Source organism: Oncorhynchus tshawytscha, linkage group LG08 (assembly GCF_018296145.1).
Source record: "Oncorhynchus tshawytscha isolate Ot180627B linkage group LG08, Otsh_v2.0, whole genome shotgun sequence".
Taxonomy (NCBI): Eukaryota; Metazoa; Chordata; class Actinopteri; order Salmoniformes; family Salmonidae; genus Oncorhynchus; species Oncorhynchus tshawytscha.
The window spans coordinates 50,690,596-50,711,204 of NC_056436.1; the positions used below are offsets into that span (position 1 = coordinate 50,690,596).

Sequence of the window (20,609 nt, forward strand, 5' to 3'; positions counted from 1 at the left end):
ACAGTTCACTTCGAGGGTCTGGAGGGCGTTCATGGAACATCTGGGGGTCTCGATCAGCCTTACCTCAGGTTTTCACCCCGAGAGTAACGGGCAGGTGGAGAGAGTTAACCTGGATGTGGGTAGGTGGATGTTTCTGAGGTCTTATTGCCAGGACCGGCCGGGGGAGTGGGCGGCGTTCGTGCCCTGGGCAGAGATGGCCCAGAACTCGCTCCGCCACTCCTCCACTAACCTCTCCCCCTTCCAGTGCGTAACTGGGGTATCAGCCAGTTCTGGCTCCTTGGCAACAGAGTCAGACCTAGGCTCCTGCGGTGGACGACTGATTCTGGCACGTGGAGGAGTCATGGGACGCCGCTCATGTTCACCTTCAGCACGCCGTGCTGCGCCAGAAAGCCAGCGCAGACCATCACCGCAGTGAGGCCCCGGTGTTCGCCCCGGGGGACCAGGTCTGGCTCTCGACTCAAAACCTGCCCCTCCGCCTGCCCTGCCGGAAGATGGGTCCTCGGTTTGTGGGGCCATTTAAAGTCCTGAGGAGACTGAACGAGGTGAGTTACAGGTTACAGCTTCCCCCCGATTACCATATTAACCCCTCGTTCCATGTGTCTCTCCTCAGGCCGGTGGTGGCTGGCCCACTCCAGGAGTCTGAGGTGCGGTAGGTTCCTCTGCCCCCGAGGGGGCCCCGGCATACTCCGTTCGATCCATACTGGATTTGAGGCGTCGGGCGAGGGGCCTTCAGTACCTCTTGGAGTGGGAGGGGTACAGTCCGGAGGAGAGATGCTGGGTTCCAGTGGAGGACGTGTTGGACCCTTCAATGCTGCGGGAGTTCCACCGTTGGATCGCCCTGCAACTCGCCCTCCGGGTCGTCCCCGAGGCCAGTGCCAGCGAGCTGCTGGAGCCGCATGTCAAGAGAGGGGGGGATCGGGGGTCGGGTACTGTCACCACTTCCACCGAGGTTGGTTCCTCTCCTTGTTCGGGCGGCGTTCAACGGTCAGCGTCACCGGCCTTCTAGCCATCGTCGATCCACTTTTCATTTTCCATTTGTTTTGTCTTGTTTTCCTACACACCTGGTTTTCATGTCCCTCATTTATTTCTGGGTATTTAACCCGGGGTTCCCCCCATGTCTTTGTGTGGAATTGTTTGTTGTAAGTGCTTGTGCATCAGTTTACTGGTGCGCGTCGTGTTTTGTACCCATGTTGATTATTTATTTATGCCGTTGGTTTTGCAATTAAACTGCTCCGGCTATTACCTAGTTCTGCTCCCCTGCGTCTGACTTCCCTGCCACCAGTTACGTACCCCTTACACAAGGGGAGTTCATGTAAAGGCAAAAGGATCCCCTTTACATGTCTCTCTATCAAATCGGCCAGAAATGGGAACAAACAGAATATCTTCCAAATATCTTGCAGTTACTATAGAGCTTTTCTTTTAATAATTGGAGAGATCTGGCTTTTGAACCCTGAATGAGAATCTGACAGGGCTAGGGGCTGCACAGAATACCTGATGGACAAATTACCTCCACCTCAAAACAGCCAAGCCTGATCTGAGTCATATAGTATAAGGATTAGTGAATCTACATGATCCCATGGCACTTGTCTCAAGAGTATGGGGGTGTTATCCTTGGTGTCTACCAAATCATCCTCAGCTTCCAATTGGCTCATTCAAGCCCTGTTCATTCCCCTGCAATTCTTCCCTAGGTCATTGAAGAGAATGTGTTCTCAGCCAACCTGGTAATAAGGGTTAGGTATGAACAAGCATATTGACATGTAACTCAATGGAAACTTTTCATTCCTCACGTGATTAAACTTCCACCAACTAACGATCTGGACATGAGTCATTTGATTGACAGTTTCCTAATAATCCCACTCATGTGGGAGTTAGCTGCATAACACTCTTAACCTCTGGGTGACCTGTACAGATCATTACGACAAGGAACAGTGTGTGGGAGCTGAACAAGCCAACAAGGTTGACCTATGACCTCTGCTGACTAGTGTGTGAGTAAAGTATCAAGTGTAGCCTTAGATCAGCTCACCAACTACACACATGCATGTGTTCCTTCACGAACGTGCACTATACACACACAAACGGAGGCTCACGGTCACAGGCACACACACAAACTCATGCACTCACACTCACATGCTAGACAAACACAGAACCTGTAGATATAATTCAGTCTGTAACCATTCTGAAACTGACACATGGTTTAATGTTTATTTAGTTTGATGAAAAATATGTTAGCGAGAGAAAGAAAGGCAAACCATCTGTGTGTCAGAAAAAGAAAATGAAATAATAATTGAATTTGTGTGGTTTGTGTGTGTGATTGAAAGGCACTCTGGCCTCTCCGCCTTTGCCCTGCTATGGCCTGGAGCCTCTTGAACACTGAAAAAACATCCAAACAACCTTGTGCTGCAGCAACAGCATCAGGCTGGAGAGTTTGGAGATCAAGCACTATTATTTTTTCTCTTTCAACCACTCTCTCTCCCCTTGTCCCTCTCTATGTTCCCTCTTTCTCTCTCCCTCTCTCTCTCTCTTTCTCTCTCTCTCTCTGTCTCTCTCGCATGCTCTTTCTCTCTGTCTCTCTGTTGCTCCTCCCTCCCTCTCTTTCTCCCTCCCCTCTCTCTCTTTCCCTCTATCTCTCTCTCCCACTTTCACTTTCTCCCTCCTTCTTCTCTCTCTCCCTCTCTCTCAGCCCAGATGGGGCTTTCCACAACTGCATCTGTATGTCATTCCATACTGTAACTACAGTGTTGTTTTTATTGATTTATTTCTATGAGAGCGAAGAATGCAGCTCATTTGACAGCTCTCTAACCTGGAACCTACGATCATCCTCGTCTCTCTCTCTCTCTCTTCCCGGCAGGGTTGCCGACTGCAGCAGGAAGCTGACAAATGTAAGTGTCACCTTCTATATTGCGTATTTTGTGTGTCCAGTAAATATATGTTTATGCTATGTACGCTCGTATGCGTGGGTTGGTCTCTCCCTGTCACTTTGTCTGTCTGCCTCTCTGTCTGTGTTCTCTCTATTTCTGTCATTCTTTATTTCTCTGTTGCTCCTTTCTCTTCATCATCAGTAAGGCATCCCTCTCCCTCAATCAGTCCATCCCATTACCGCCTCTCTCTCTCTCTCTCACACTCCCTCACTCTCTCACTCTCCATCTATCTCCTGTCTCTGCTGCTTTAAGAGGAGCTAGCGAGCTAGCATAGTGCTGTTGTCATTCTCTGCGGTGTGAGCAATGGGAGCTCTCTGCTTGACTTGGCTTGCTATAGTGTACTCTGTAGGCCATCTCCAGCTCTAGCTCCACAGTTGACCGAGCTGTTTTAGCTGTTTTAGCAGAGGGACATTGAAACGCTACATTAGACTCCGTCGGCACTGCATCAGAACATCCCATGAACTCACAACAGCTGTAGAGGGAGCTAGCCTAGTGCTGGTGTCGACTGTAGTCTTTTCGTTGTTGCAGACTGCAGCAGCAGTATTCAATTATTCATCTTTTTGCTCAGACTCCGAGCACCATCAGACTGAGAAGATGAGATAGGTGGAGAAGTATTTTTGGACTGTTTCGTAAACGCAGCTCGGACTCGGCTAGGAAAAGGGACTATCATGAGGGACTGGATGGAATTCTGCTGGCCTTATGCAATGTTAAACTGATGCATACGTAAACAATAAGGTATCTATTTTGTTTATGTTGTAGGTATGTTTTATTGTAAATATTGGTTGGTGTTTTGGTTCTGTAGGTGTGGAACTGATGCTGGGTGAAGTTGGTGCTTGTGCGTGCTTGTGCATGAGTGTGCTCATGCTCTTGTGCGAATGTTGTGTGCACGCGTGTGTATGTGTGTGCGCTTGTGACACAAAGAGGTTATTTTCCCATCTGGAAAGAACACATTTTGTTGGGTCTAGTAAAGAATATCAGAGAAAACAAGCACTGTAAAAACAGTGGTGGAAAAGTACCCAATTGTCATACTTGAGTTAAAGTAAATTAAACTTAATAGAAAATGACTCAAGTAAAAGTGAAAGTCACAGTAATATACTACTTGAGTAAAAGTCTCAAATGAATTGATTTAAAATATACTTAAGTTTCAAAAGTAAATGTAATTGCTTAAAGTGCCTTTGGAAAGTAATTCAGACCCCTTGACTTTTTCCACATTTTGTTAGGTTACAGCCATATTCTAACATTGATTAAAACATGTTTTCCCCCCTCATCAATCTACACACAATACCCCATAATGACAACGTAGAAGCAGGTTAAGAATATTTTGCTAACTTATAAAACAAATTAAAAAACTGAAATATCACATTTACATAAGTATTCAGACCCTTTACTCAGTAATTCGTTGATGCACCTTTTGCAGCCTCGAGTCTTCTTGGGTATGACGCTACACGCTTGGCACACCTGTATTTGGGGAGTTTCTCCCAATCTTCTCTGCAGATCCTCTCAAGCTCTGTCAGGTTGGATGGGGAGTGTTGCTACATAGCTATTTTCAGGTCTCTCCAGAGATGTTTGATCGGGTTCAAGTCCAGGCTTTGGCTGGACCACTCAAGAACATTCAGAGACTTGTCCCGAAGCCACTCCTGCGTTATCCTGTTGGAAAGTGAACCTTCGCCCCAGTCAGGTCCTGAGCGCTCTGGATCAAGGATAAAAGCTGAAGAACATACAGTATGCACATCCAGGTACTTTCAGCAGGTGCTGGAGTTGTTGGCAAACTCATGGAAAACAGAAAGGAAAATGCCGCACACTGCTTCTCATGCTCCCAGATGATATTTATTTACAACATTTGGAATCATGTAGTAACCAAAAAAGTGTTAAACAAATCAAAACATAAACTCAACAAAAAAAGAAACGTCCTCTCACTGTCAACTGCGTTTATTTTCAGCAAACTTAACATGTGTAAATATTTGAATGAACATAACAAGATTCAACAACTGAGACATAAACTGAACAAGTTCCACAGACGTGACTAACAGAAATTGAATAATGTGTCCCTGAACAAAGGGGGTTCAAAATCAAAAGTAACAGTCAGTATCTGGTGTGGCCACCAGCTGCATTAAGTACTGCAGTGCATCTCCTCCTCATGGACTGCACTGGATTTGCCAGTTCTTCCTGAGATGTTACTCCACTCTTCCACCAAGGCACCTGCAAGTTCCCGGAAATTTATGGGGGGAATGGCCCTAGCCCTCACCCTCCGATCCAACAGGTCCCAGACATGCTCAATGGGATTGAGATCCGGGCTCTTCGCTGGCCATGGCAGAACACTGACATTCCTGTCTTGCAGGAAATCACGCACAGAACGAGCAGTATGGCGGTGGCATTGTCATGCTGGAGGGCCATGTCAGGATGAGACTGCAGGAAGGGTACCACATGAGGGAGGAGGATGTCTTCCCTGTAACGCACAGCATTGAGATTGTCTGCAATGACAACAAGCTCAGTCCGATGATGCTGTGACACAATGCCCCAGATCATGATGGACCCTCCACCTCCAAATCGATCCCGCTCCAGAGTACTGGCCTCGGTGTAACGCTCATTCCTTCGACGATAAACACGAATCTGACCATCACCGCTGGTGAGACAAACCTGCGACTCGTCAGTGAAGAGCACTTTTTGCCAGTCCTGTCTGGTCCAGCGATGGTGACGGTACTAATGACAGCCAGTTTCATCATAGCGCTTGGTGGTTTTTGTGACTGCACCTGAAGAAACTTTCAAAGTTCTAGAAATGTTCTGCGTTGACTGACCTTCATGTCTTAAAGTAATGATGGACTGTTATTTCTCTTTGCTTATTTGTGCTGTTCTTGCCATAATATGGACTTGGTCTTTTACCAAGTAGGGCTATCTTCTGTATACCACCCCTACCTTGTCACAACACAACTGATTGGCTAAAACACATTAAAAAGGAAAGAAATTACACAAATTAACTTTTAACAAGGCACACCTGTTAATTGAAAGGCATTCCAGGTGACTACCTCATGAAGCTGGTTGAGAGAATGCCAGGAGTGTGCAAAGCTATCATCAAGACAAAGGGTGGCTACTTTGAAAAATCTCAAATATAAAATAAACTCAGCAAAAAAGAAATGTCCCTTTTTCAGGACCCTGTCTTTCAAAAATAATTCGTAAAAATCCAAATAACTTCACAGATCTTCCTTGTAAAAGGGTTTAAACACTGTTTCCCATGCTTGTTCAATGAACCATAAAACAATTAATGAACATGCACCTGTGGAACGGTCATTAAGACTCTAACAGCTTACAGACGGTAGACAATTAAGGTCACAGTTATAAAAATTTAGGACACTAAAGAGGTCTTTCTACTGACTCTGAAAAACACCAAAAGAAAGATGCCCAGGGTCCCTGCTCATCTGCGTGAACATGCCTTAGGCATGCTGCAAGGAGGCATGAGGACTGCAGATGCCTAAGACAGAGATACAGGGAAACAGGACGGAGTGCTGATCGTCCTCGCTGTGGCAGACGTCCTCGCAGGGACAGATACAGGATGGCAACAACAACTGCCCTAGTTACACCAGGAATGCACAATCCCTCCATCAGTGCTCAGACTCTTCGCAATAGGCTGAGAGAGGCTGGGCAGAAAGCTTGTATGCCTGTTTTAAGGCAGGTCCTTACCAGACATCACCGACAACAACGTCGCCTATGGGCACAAACCCACTGTCGCTGGATTAGACAGGACTGGCAAAAAGTGTTCTTCACTGACGAATCGCAGTTTTGTCTCACCAGCGGTGATGGTCGGATTTGCGTTTATCGTCGAAGGAATGAGTGTTACACCGAGGCCTGTACTCTGGAGCGAGATCGATTTTGAGGTGTAGGGGCCGCCATGGTCTGGGGCGATGTGTCACAGCATCATCGGACTAAGCTTGTTGTCATTGCAGGCAATCTCAACGCAATACTTGGATGTGCACATTATGTGTGTGGTGTGTGAGGTATGCCTAGATTGTGTACATGTCTGAAAAGTGTGCTTCCAATGACTGTATGCCAAACATAAAAAACTCTAGATCCTTAGATTACATTGATATAGTAAAACTAAGCAGCCAATCATTTTTATTGGAACATCAAAGAGCCTGTGTGATCTGCATATGGCCACAGTAGCAAGCAATCAATCAATCAAATGTATTTATAAAGCCCTTTTTACATCAACCAATGTCACAAAGTGCAATATAGAAACCCAGCCTAAAACCCCAAACAGCAAGCAATGCAGATGTAGAAGCACCAGGCTCTGAGGGGTGGCTAGTCCTCTTTTGGCTGAGATTATAACAGTACATGGCCAAGATGTTCAAACGTTCATAGATAACCAACAGGGTCAAATAATAATAATAATAATAATCACAGTGGTTGTAGAGGGTGAAACAGGTCAACTGGCTTTTAAATGTCAGTTGGCTTTTCATAGCCGAGCATTCAGTTAGAGACAGCAGGTGCGGTAGGGAGAGAGAGAGTCAAAAACAGCAGGTCCGGTTCAAGGTAGCACGTCCAGTGAACAGGGGACAGCAAGGAGTCATCAGGACAGGTAGTCCTGAGGCATGGTCCAAGGGCTCAGGTCCTCCGGCAGGGGAGGGAGAGGGTGAGGGAATTAGGGGGAGCATAATTCAATTCACACAGGACACCGGATAAGACAGGAGAAATACTCCATATATAACAGACTCTAGCCCCCGGCGCCAACAGAGATGGCCACCTCGCTTCGCATTCCTATGAAACTATGCAGTATTTAGTTTTTTTATGTGTTATTTCTTACATTGGTACCCCAGGAAATCTTAGGTTTTATTATATACAGACAGGAGGAACGATTGGATATAAAAGCAATGTCAACTCACCAACATTAGTCCATCACCCAGGATAATGGATCGGATCCCAGCCGGCGACCCAAAACAACGGCGCCGCAGAAGGGGCAGACGGAGCGGTCTTCTGGTCAGGCTCCGTAGACGGGCACATCGCTCACCGCTCCCGAGCATACTACTCGCCAATGTCCAGTCTCTTGACAACAAGATAGACGAAATCCGAGCAAGGGTAGTATTCCAGAGAGACATCAGAGACTGTAACGTTCTTTGTTTCACGGAAACATGGCTCACTCGAAACACGCTATCGGAGTCGGTACAGCCATCTGGTTTATAGACAGAAACTAAAACAGGAAGGTCTGTTCAACGCTGGTCCGACCAATCGGATTCCACGCTTCAAGATTGCTTCGATCACGTGGACTGGGATATGTTCCGCATAGCGTCGAACAACAACATTGATGAATACGCTGATTCTGTGCGAGTTAATTAGCAAGAGCATCGGTGATGTTGTACCCACAGCGTCTTTTAAAACATTCCCCAACCAGAAACTGTAGATTGATGGCAGCATTCGTGCAAAACTGAAAGCGCAAACCACTGCTTTTAATCAGGGCAAGATGACCGGAAACATGACCGAATACAAACAGTGTAGCTATTCCCTCCGCAAGGCAATCAAACAAGCTAAGCGTCAGTATAGAGACAAAGTAGAGTCGCAATTCAATGGCTCAGACACGAGAGGTATGTGGCATGGTATACAGTCAATCACGGACTAATCGCAATCACACTGCACACTGCCCTAACCCATCTAGACAAGAGGAATACCTATGTAAGAATGCTGTTCATTGACTACAGCTCAGCATGTAACACCATAGTACCCTCCAAACGCGCCATTAAGCTCAAGACCCCGCCCTTTGCAACTGGGTCCTGGACTTCCTGACAGGCCGCCCCCAAGTGGTGAGGGTAGGTAACAACATCTCCACCCCGCTGATCCTCAACACTGGGGGGTGCGTTCTCAGCCCTCTCCTGTACTCCCTGTTCACCCATGACTGCGTGGCCATGTACGCATCCAACTCAAACATCAAGTTTGCAGACGACACTACAGTGGTAGGCTTGAGTACCAACAACGACGAGATGGCCTACAGGGAGGAGGTGATGGCCCTCGGAGTGTAGTGTCAGGAAAATAACCTCACACTCAACGTCAACAAAACAAAGGAGATGATCGTGGACTTCAGGAAACAGCAGAGGGAGCAGCCCCCTATCCACATCGATGGGACATTAGTGGAAAGGGTGGAAAGTTTTAAGTTCCTCGGTGTACACATCACGGACAAACTGAAATGATCCACCCACCTACAGTGTGGTGAAGAAGGCGCAATAGCACCTCTTCAACCTCAAGAGGCTGAAGAAATTCGGCTTGTCACCAAAAGCACTCACAAACTTTTACAGATGCACAATCGAGAGCATCCTGTCGGTCTGTATCACCGCCTGGTACGGCAATTGCTCCGCCCAAAACCGTAAGGCTCTCCAGAGGATAGTGAGGTCTGCACAACGCATCACCGGGGGCAAACTACCTGCCCTCCAGGACACCTACACCACCTGATGTCACAGGAAGGTCAAACAGATCATCAAGGACATCACCACCCGAGCCACTGCCTGTTCACCCCGCTATCATCCAGAAAGCGAGGTCAGTACAGGTGCATCAAAGCGGGGACCGAGAGACTGAAAAACAGCTTTTATCTCAAGGCCATCAGACTGTTAAACAGCCATCACTAACATTAAGTGGCTGCTGACAACATACTGACTCAACTCTAGCCACTTAAATGGAAAAATGATGTAATAAATGTATCACTAGCCACTTTAAACAAAGCACAGTCCCCACACAACTAGAGGGATATCTTCAACCACCAACTTACTACCCTGACACAAGACTGAGCATAGCCCACGGAGATCTCCCACACGACACGAACCTGAGTGGGGCACCAAACCCGGACAGGAAGAGCACGTCAGTGACTCGACACACTCAAGTGACGCACCCCTCCTAGGGACGGGATGGAAGAGCACCAGTAAGCCAGTGACTCAGCCCCGTAATAGGGTTAGAGGCAGAGAATCCCGGTGGAAAGAGGGGATCCGGCCAGGCAGGGACAGCAAGGGTGTTTCGTCGCTCCAGTGCTTTTCAGTTCACCTTCACACCCCTAAGCCAGACTACACTTAATCATAGGACCTACTGAAGAGATGAGTCTTTAATAAAGACTTAATGGTTTGAGACCGAGTCTGCTTCTGCTTCTCTCACATGGATAGGCAGACCATTCCATAAAAATGGAGCTCTATAGGAGAAAGCCCTGCCTCCAGCTGTTTGCTTAGAAATTCTAGGGACAATAAGGAGGCCTGCGTCTTGTGACCGTAGCGTACGTGTAGGTATGTACAGCAGGACCAAATTGGAGCGATAGGTGGAGCAAGCCCATGTAATGCTTTGTAGGTTAGCAGTAAAACCTTTCAAATCAGCCCTAGCCTTAACAGGAAGGCACTGTAGAGAGGCTAGCACTGGATTAATATGATCACATTTTTAGGTTCTAGTCAAGATTCTAGCAGTCATGTTTAGCACTAACTGAAGTTTATTCAGTGCTCTATCCGGGGGCGGAAAGTAGAGCATTGCAGTAGTCTAATCTAGAAGTGACAAAAGCATGGATTAATGTTTCTGCCACATTTTTGGACAGAAAGTTTCAGATTTTTGCAATGTTACGAACATGGAAAACAGCTGTCCCTGAAATAGTCTTGATATGTTTGTCAAAAGATAGATCAGGGTCCAGAGTGATGCAGAGGTCCGTCACAGTGTTATTTGAGACGACTGTACAACCATCAAAATTAATTGTCAGATCCAACGGAAGATCTCTTTGTTCCTTGGGACCTAGAATTAGCCAATCAAATCAAATCAAATTTTATTTGTCACATACACATGGTTAGTAGATGTTAATGCGAGTGTAGCGAAATGCTTGTGCTTCTAGTTCCGACCATGCAGTAACATCTAACAAGTAATCTAACAATTTCACAACAACTACCTTATACACACAAGTGTAAAGGAATGAATAATATGTACATAAAAATACATGGATGAGCGATGGCCGAACGGCATAGGCAAGATGCAGTACATGGTATAGAGTACAGTATATACATATGAGATGAGTAATGTAGGGTATGTAAACATTAAATAAAGTGGCATTGTTTAAAGTGGCTAGTGATACATTTATTACATCCAATTATTAATTATTTTTAATTATCTGTTTTGTCTGAGTTTAAAAGTAAAAAATGTGCCGCCATCCACTTCCTTATGTCTGAAACACAGGCTTCCAGGCAGGGCAATTTTGGGGCTTCACCATGTTTCACCAAAATGTACATCTGTGTATCGTCCGCATAGCAGTGAAAGTTAACATTATGTTTTCGAATTACATCACCAAGAGGTAAAATATATAGTGAAAACAATAGTGGTCCAAAAACGGAACCTTGAGGATTTCATGACTAGAAGCTCAAAAGACAAAAACGCAGTAATATTTTGGGGGTAAAATTAAATTTCATATCATAAATGTTAGCAACACCTCCACATGTGCGGGATGCGCCAGGGATATGGTCACTAGTGTAACCAGGAGGAGAGGCCTCATTTAACACAGTAAATTCATCAGGCTTAAGTCATGTTTCAGTCATAATCACATCAAGATTATGATCAGTGATTAGTTCATTGACTATAACTGCCTTGGACGTGAAGGATCTAACATTAAGTAGCCCTATTTTGAGATGTGAGATATCACAATCTCTTTCAATAATGGCAGGAATGGAGGAGGTCTTTATTCCAGTGAGATTGCTAAGGCGAACACAGCCATGTTTAGTTTTGCCCAACCTAGATCGAGGCACAGACACAGTCTCAATGGGGATAGCTGAGCTGACTACACTGACTGTGCTAGTGGCAGACTCCACTAAGCTGGCAGGCTGGTTAACAGCCTACTGCATGGCCTGCACCCTATCTCAAGAGTGCTGAGTCCACACAATGGCTTTGCTAAATAGAGGGAGATGAGATAGCCTAGCTACATAGAGGGAGATGAGATAGATAGCGGATGAGATTGGCACAGTAAATTAGTTTGTCAGGGCTATGCTAGCCCAAAAATGGACTAAGGGAGCCTAATGTTACCCTTTATAATCCAAGGAGTTTACATGTTCTGTTTAGAGGTGAATTGGCTCTGGCAGCCAAAACAGCCAAATACTCCATCTAAACGTGAATTGATTCTCAATTGCGGTACAGTTTTAGAAATGTAAAGCCCTCTACTTTCATATCACCTCAAAATGATTTCACAAATACTAAATATACACTTACTGTGCACAGTTTTTAACACAGTTTGAGCAGACAGTATTTTCAGTGACAACACGTGTGGTTCTGTCTTCCGTTTATACACAGGTGTTCGGCAACGCCTCTTTGTCTTCCTTCTGTTTTCCGTAAATAAGCATTGTAACGTGGTGACCATGTAAAGATGTGTCGTAATGTAACCTTTTGTTTTTTGAAAATGATTTATCTCCGATATGAAAGATACGTTCCTTATGTTTCTAAAACCGTACTGAAAGCGATGCGTTTTAACGTTTAGAATGAGCGTCAGGACTCTTATCAAAACTTCCTCGGGCCAGAAGACACTATCGTCAATAGGCGCTAAAGGTAGTTAGCCTCTGTGAATGGGTTAGGGCTATGCTAGAATAGTAAATCAACCTTACCCATGTGGCAATGGTAAAGAGAGAGAGAAATATAGCTGTGTGTTCACATTGTGTTCATATTGACCTGATTTGTGGCCAGGACAATGGCTAGGTCTTGTCTTGCTTGTACAGAAACCCATGACTAGCCAATTCCAATGATAGTGAAAAGAGTGGACCAAAAAAACAGGAAGTGAACCCTGTTGGTGGCCATTTTGATAAAACTGTTGTTGGTACTCCACACACATTAATTAAAGACAAGTGGAATTGAGGGTGATTTGGGTTGTATGCCATGACTTCACATCAAACAAACACTCAACGGAGAAAATGGTATAGAGATATGGTATATTTCTTCTAGCTAATGGGTACAGTGTGCCTTTGAGTCATAGCTGGCATCTATCACAGTGTGTAATGTGGATTTATCTTGTTCTCAGTTGGCTGAGAATGCTTGTGTTACTGTTGGATAGCATTAGCGTTGTGAAGTATACCTTAGAGCTGTCAGGAAGGTATTTCGTGACCTACAGTATGCTAACTTTGCTCATATGTTGATTTTGCGGTGGCATTTTGCCAGGTTTACTCAGGAAGTAAACAGTTGGTTTTGGTGTGCGACATTGTGCCCATAAAGCATATATTTAGCAACTCTGCTAATTAGCACATTAGCTAATGTATCATGTGCTAGCAGCCTTGCATCATAAATGTCACGATCATTTGTAGAGACGGACCAAGTCGCAGCGTGATTAAAGTTCTACATAATTTCTTTTTATGTGAAACTATCAAACAAAAACAAGAAACAAACAACAAACCGTGACTACAGCGGTACACATGGACTAACTCGAAATACCAAATTCAATATCCCACAAAACACAGGTGGAAAAAGGCTACCTAAATTTGATCCCCAACTAGAGACAATGATTGCCCAGATGCCTCTAATTGGGAACCATATCAAGCACACCAACATAGAAATATGAAAACTAAAACGCCACATAGAAATAATAAACTAGAACACCCCAGTCACGCCCTGACCTACTACACCATAGAGAAACAATGGCTCTCTATGGTCAGGGTGTGACAATAAATTACACACAACTTGTGCACAAGCTATGGAGTATGAGACCACTGGGAATTGGTTAGGCCAAAAGTGTTGCCAAAAGTTGGTCAACTGTGTGGTCGGGTCAATTGGACATGAACTGCCATTAAATTGAAAACTACAGAGTGTGACGTTAATGCATTGTCTTGTTAATACTGGCTCTAAATCCTCCTCCTGTTGTAATTCCTCCCCAGGTTCTGATTACCATATACTGGCTGGGCCGGGCTGCCAACAGCTGCATTTCCTACAACGGGCCCACACTTGACCTGAAGGAGTTCGAAGGCCTGCTGTCACAGATGCGAAAGGTACGTAAGGCTATGAGATGTCATAAACCCCGGAGTTTGTGGAGGCTCAGTTGCTTGTGTTCTAGTGCTAACAATGTTAAGGTTGGGGGTCCAATTCCTCGAAGGGCTGTGTATTTTAGGTACTTTTTGCAGTTGCTAAGTGACTGTACTATTAGGAATATTAGACAAGAAGGCACTGTCCAACCAAAGCATATGTTTTATTTTGCAGACATAAGGATGTTATTATGCAAGCTCTCCTCGGGGTGCATTCATTGTTTCACAACTTCCTTTATCTCCTCTTCTCTCCCCTCCTCATGGAGTCGTCCCTAGACGAGAATGAGCTCCTTCTCTCTGTCTCTCTCTCTCTCTGTCTGTCTGTCCGTCCGTCCGTCCGTCTGTCTGTCTAGTGATGATCTCAGGCCTTCCGCTGGCCTTCCAGAACCAGTGGTATAGAGTACTTAAGTAAAAATACTTTAATGTACTACTTAAGTTGTTTTTGGGGGGGTATCTGTACTTTACTTTACTAATTATATTTTTGACAACTTCTACTCCACTACATTCCTAAAGAAAATAATGTTGTTTTTACTCCATATGTTTTCACTGACACCCGAAAGTACTTGTTACATTTTGAACGGTTAGCAGGACAGGAAAATGGTTCAATTCACACACTTATCAAGAGAACAACCCTGGTCACCCCTACTGTCTCTGATCTAGCGGACTCACTGAACACAAATTATTTGTTGGAGTGTTGGAGTGTTGGAGTGTGCCGCTGGCTATCCGTACATTTATAAAGATTTTTTTTTTTATTGTGCCATGTGGTTTGCTTAATATAAGGAATTTGAAATGATTTATACTTTTGCTTTTACTTTTGATACTTAAGTATATTTAAAACCAACAACTTTTTGACATTCAATCAAGTAGTATTTTACTGAGTGACTTTTACTTGAGTCATTTTCTATTAAGGTATCTTTACCTGTACTCAAGTATGAAAATTGGGTACTTTTTCCACCCGTGTCCAGAACCAGTGTCAGTCAGGCCTATTGGAACCTGGACTTTGGCTTTTGCCAGACATTGAGGGACAGACAGGGTTGTGGCTGTAGCTACCGCCCCCCCCATTCAGAGCATGATGTCACTCCTCTGCCATTTCTTCCATCCCAGCAATTTGACATCCCCCCCCACTGCTATTCTCTTCAAATGAGAAATGACCAGTAAGCCTAGAATGCTTTCCCAGATGTCCTTATAATCCACCACAACCGGGCCACGTCTCCACTTAACCAAAGATAACAGGCAGTGACTTAAAGTGAGAGAGAGATTCAATATATTTATGAAATAATGTTGTACGTAATACAGGAGATGTAGTGATATGTGTTAGCTGTTGTAGTGGTGAGAGGCTCAAATGATATAAACTTAGTGTTGATGTAGACAAATAGTCATTTAACTTGACAAAATAACATTCAGTCAATAGATCAGTTGAATATCCTGTCTGAAAATAAAGCATGATAGTTTGTTACCTGAAAAAGGGCCAAAGTGTCCTCTACAGGTTAGTGAGGCTCTCTGAAGGCTAGTCAGTTCAATGGCCACCAGACACATTCCTAAAGTAGGGCTCTAGGTGTGTTAGATGGAACAAAAGCCGGCACGCCCTTTAGCTCCAGGACTACTGCTGTTGTCTGAGCTCACTCAGGTTTCAGCTTGGGGGTTCACAGGCTGATCTGACCAATAAGTAAGACCCCCCCCAGAGTTGCCACTCAAAGCTAGCCATTGTACCCAAAATACCCACAACCCCTCCCCCACACCCATCACAAGGTCAGACAAATAGGACCCGAGCATCCTCCTTCACTCAGGATCTGGCACAGAGGGAGAGGAAGAGAAAGGGGGAGTAAATTGGAGGGGAAAGGGGTTGAAGTGGAAGGAGGGAGGGAGGGAGGGAGGGAGGGAGGGGAGGGAGGGAGGGAGGGAGGGAGGGAGGGAGGGAGGGAGGGAGGGAGGGAGGGAGGGAGGGAGGGAGGGAGGGAGGGAGGGAGGGAGGGAAACTGAAAGGGATAGTGGGAGGAAGGCAGAGAGACTCTGCATGTAGAATTCTGCTAAAATATTGTCCGTGTACCACGTAAAACACCAAATAATGCATGCAGAGCAGAATTCGGCTGAATCAGATTCAGATTCAGATTACACAGACCCACAAAGAATTTGAAAATAAGTCCAATTTTGATAAACTCTCATATCTATTGGGTGAAATACCAGTGTGCCATCACAACAGCAAGATGTGTGACATGTTGCCACAAGAAAATGGCAACCAGTGAAGAACAAACACCACTGTAAATACATCCCATATGTGTTTATTTATTTTTCCTTTTGTACTTTAACTACTTGCACATCGTTATAACACTGTACATAGCCATAATATGACATTTTAAATGTCTTTATTCCTTTGAAACCTTTGTGAGCTTAATGTTTACAGTTCATTTTGTATTGTTTATTTCACTATTTCACTTGCTTGGGCAATGTAAACATATGTTTCCCATGCCAATAAAGCCCTTTGAATTGAATTGAATTGAGAGGGGCTGAAGGAGGGAAAGAGACAGAAAGAGCGAGGGGAAGAGAGGGAGTAGGAGAGAGGGGTAAAGCAAGGCGATAGAGAGGGGGGTTAAAGAGGGGGTTAGGTGGCTGCCAGGAGGGGGAATGGGAGGGGAGGAAGAGAAACAAGGCAAGACCAGGAGGTTCCTCAGGCAGGCGGGAAGGAAAAGCTTTTTCTAAGAGCTGGAAACCAAGGAGGCCACAGACCAGGACACACTGCTGCAGCTTATAGATGCACAGAGAGAGACAGAGGTAGAAAATCTATTCAAATCGGAGAGAGGGAGAGGAAGTGAATGTAATTATCCAAGTTGGAGGAATCATGGTGAGTGATCTTTCCGGATTGGATGTGATCTTGGGATAATCTCAACACAAAAAAATTGTACATTGACGTGGTGGATGTTTTTTTGTGTGTGTGTGTGTGTGTTAGGAGGCGGAGGAAACGGAGAGCCCCCAACGCAGCATACGGGACAGCGGCTACATTGACAGCTGGGACTCGGAGCGCAGCGACTCGCTCTCCCCGCCTCGCCACGGCCGAGAGGACTCCTTCGACAGCCTGGACTCGCTCGGGTCACGCTCCAGACAGACGCCCTCGCCGGACGTACTGGTCACCCGCGGCATCGGCAGTGATGGTAGGACGCTAGACGCCCGGACAGGTCACACCACACATGCTTTTACTGTCGCATACTTTCTGGTGCTACCTGGGTCATATTCACTAGAAAGGAAACGGACAAAAATGGACCGAGACGGGGAGGGTCCACCTGAACTTCGTTTTTGTTGTAAAAAAAATAATAATTCTGTCGCTAAAGATTTTTTCTACTGTGCGCTAAGGTGTGAACTAATGAATATGACCCTGTCTCGTTATAGGGGCTTACCGCTTGCATAGCTGTAACTATTTTGTTCATGTATCATCATAGCACAATAGTGACTTACCTCATCCTCTACCAATGTTTTACTTTGTGCACTTTAATGTTGCACATACAGTATCATTGGGGAAGGTCACCATCAGCTGACGTGAAACTAGCTGTCCCTATCTGCACTTTTCAACCTCTCCCTGTCTCGTATCAATGAAATCATCTGGCAGGGTGTCTTCCAGCTCAGCCCAGCTCTGCTATTGACATCTGTACAAAGGCGGTTTGGTGTTGCGGCTGACTGTTTAGAGTTGTTGCCATGGGTTACATCTCTTTGAAGGCTCTCTTGAAGAGACATGTGTTGAGAGAGAGAGAGAGAGAGAGAACATTGAAATCAGGCGGTGGAGAGAGGAGATGGCAGTCTTGACTGACAGGTTGCAACATATTTCAGTGGAGTCGTGTTTTACACGGCATCTCATCTGTTCCAGTCTTGAGTGGTGTTGCACAAGATGATGATACCTGGGACTGATACCTATTAGTCACAGTGGGTGTGAGTGTTTCTGCCTGTCATACTGTATAGGGGCACACTTAATCTTGTGCCTATATTTTTATGCACAAGCATGCGCACACACACACACACACACACACACACACACACCAGTAATGATTGATATAGTTCTATAGTCCTACAGCACACACGGGGCTAACAGGAGCTGGTGGTTAAATTCAACTTTGGTTTTAGAGGTGGGGGGGGTCCAAACCTAGTGAAGGGTCATCTAAAGGCCATTTCCTGCATTTCTACCCAATTGAACATGACCCATGGTCTTGTAGCAAAAATGGCCACAGTAATCAAGCTAGGTAAGAGATCCTTAAAAAATATATATTATTTGATTGTTAAGTGGCCAAACAAAGGTAATTCGATAATCAACAATGAACACGGTTACATGCACACAATAATACAATTATTGTGGATAGTCAGATTAATTAATAGTTTGTTTAAAACGTTTGCATGCTTTGCATCTAGAACGATTTCCCTGATAATCCTGTTTTACATGGACACATCTGAAATCAGGTTAGCCGATGGGACTTTTGATAAATGCACAAAATCGGCAATCAAATAAGCGTCCGACCACAGTGGACTGTAATTGTCTGCTCCCAACTCACACTCTCCAACACGTAGATCCTCTGAATGCAGCTGACTCTCCAGATCCCATTCACCTGAATTCTGATCACCTGTTCACACGCCTGTATGTCATGATCACACACTATTTAGTTCAGTTCTTTGCACCCCATCATTGTGAGGTATTGTTTGTTTTGTGACACACTTCTATTCAGAGCCCTGTTTTTCCCGTATTAGTCCTCCTGTGTATCATAGTTTTTGGCCATTCTCACTAACGACACCTTTTTGCCTATTCCCTGCCTGTACTTCTGCCTATCGGATTTCCTGTCACCAACCTCTTGCCTGATCTCCCGGATGACGTTACTAGCCTTTTCCCTGCCTGTACTGTTGCCTTTTTGGACCCCCTGTGTATGACCTGCCTACCCCTGGACCCAGCTACCTGCCTCCTCCTGTGTATGACCTTCTGCCTTCCCCTGGACCCAGCTACCTGCCTCCTCCTGTGTATGACCTGCCTACCCCTGGACCCAGTTACCTGTCTCCTTCTGTGGTCCTTTACAAATAAACACCTGCTGCGCCCTGCGCTTGAAACCAGCTCTCTGTCTCCCATCGTATTACAGTGACCGTGTTATTTTTTTTAAGAAGGCTATTTGATTCTGAGTTCTGATGTAGAACGTTTGTGTGATAACTGTTTATAAGATGCATATTTCATCCCCCCCGAACTCACTTCACTCGCGCATTAGAAGGAGGCTTTTGGCACATGCCCATATCAAATACCACCACGTTGGAACGCTGATGAAGCAGTTCACATGTCCTAATAATTTCAAAGATTGCTCATAAAACCAGGTGTTTATAATCTGCATATGCTAACTTCGATTTTGACCTTACGCCAATTAAGATAAGCAGAGTAAGGTGTAAGCAGAGTAAGGCGTTTACATAACTAATGCCCCACTCTTATAAAAGCAAAGTACAAAGACGTGATATTTTGGGGTCTTTATGAAGACCTCTTTATCAAATATCATCTAACTTTATTAGAGAGACAATATTTATATATATATATAAATATATGTGATTTTCTGGATTTTTTTCCCTCATTTTGTCTGTCATAGTTGAAGTGTACCTATGATGAAAATTACAGGCCTCTGTCATCTTTTTAAGTGGGAGAACTTGCACAATTGGTGGCTGACTAAATACTTTTTTGCCCCACTGTATATATGTATACATAGTTATTCAAAGATATCTTCACTTTTTCAGTCTCTGTTTTGTCATTTACCAAGAAAGTAATCTATGGGGTCAGTAGAGACATCAATGGTTCAGATTTGTTTCAAAAGCCACTGCCAATTTGAGTTAACTTAAGCCAACAATAACCAAAAAAAATAGGGGTGTGATACGGACAAGCTCACCATATTCAAAAGAAGCCAAATCAGCTCGAAGTAACTTCAAATCAAGTCTTTGATTTGGTCATGGAGTAGCTCAAGTTAGCAGTGGCTTTTGAAACTAAACAAAACTATGGATGACAGTCTCTCTTGCCCCCGTAGACTTCTATCAGGTTACATGGAAAACTGGAAGTCTACGAACAGGAGTGCTCAGAACAGGAGCTACACAGGTATTTATCTGAAGGAGGAGTTATTGGCTGATTCATGTGATTTAGGCTGCATTTTGTAATGACATTGGTCCGACACATTGGTCTGACAAGCACCTTTTAATTAGGGCTTTGATTGATAACCACTTTTTAGGAATGGTGAGAGCTAGAGGCAGGGGGGCAGACCTTTACAATGATGAAGTAGCCTGCAGTAAATTCCTCTAAAAAGCATTTTCTGTATTGTATTACTGCCTTATTAACACATATTTGTTTTAAGATAGTGACAACATGGACCATTTTGTTCTCTATTTTAGGACACTTGTTGGGGGTATCCGAAAAGATTGTGTACAAATTAATTGATGAAACTTTTTAATCTGGCCTTAGAAATACTGTGACAATAAAATATGGCAAATCGGGTCATGCCAAAGTTCTGTCTGAATGAGAATGCCAGAGTGATTTAAAATGCATCAGAGAGGTGTTGGAAAGTTCAGGAAAGCAGAAGGAAGATCATCTGGATCATTGTGAAATTCATCTTTCTTAGAACAGGAAGATCAATTCTTTTCCCCCCGAGTGCGGTTTTATCACAGTCCCTTCTAACGAGTCCATATATATGTTCCTGAGAGGATTACCTTTCAGGAATGGGGTCAT

At 44.6% G+C, this 20,609-nt stretch overlaps 1 protein-coding gene across 16 annotated transcripts in view; it reads left to right on the forward strand.

The window, feature by feature from the left end:
• The window catches only part of LOC112256356 (LIM and calponin homology domains-containing protein 1), a 148,104-nt gene that overhangs the window by 83,709 nt on the left and 43,786 nt on the right, over positions 1 to 20,609 (forward strand). For 15 of the 16 annotated variants that reach the window (XM_024429542.2, XM_024429553.2, XM_024429547.2 and 12 more), the window contains 3 exons: positions 2,849 to 2,879; positions 13,754 to 13,864; positions 16,842 to 17,043. In XM_024429542.2, the coding sequence (XP_024285310.1) occupies positions 2,849 to 2,879; positions 13,754 to 13,864; positions 16,842 to 17,043 (344 nt within the window). Of the gene's footprint in view, positions 1 to 2,848; positions 2,880 to 3,219; positions 3,654 to 13,753; positions 13,865 to 16,841; positions 17,044 to 20,609 lie in introns of those variants that run through there. The other variant, XM_024429556.2, reaches the window with a different exon arrangement.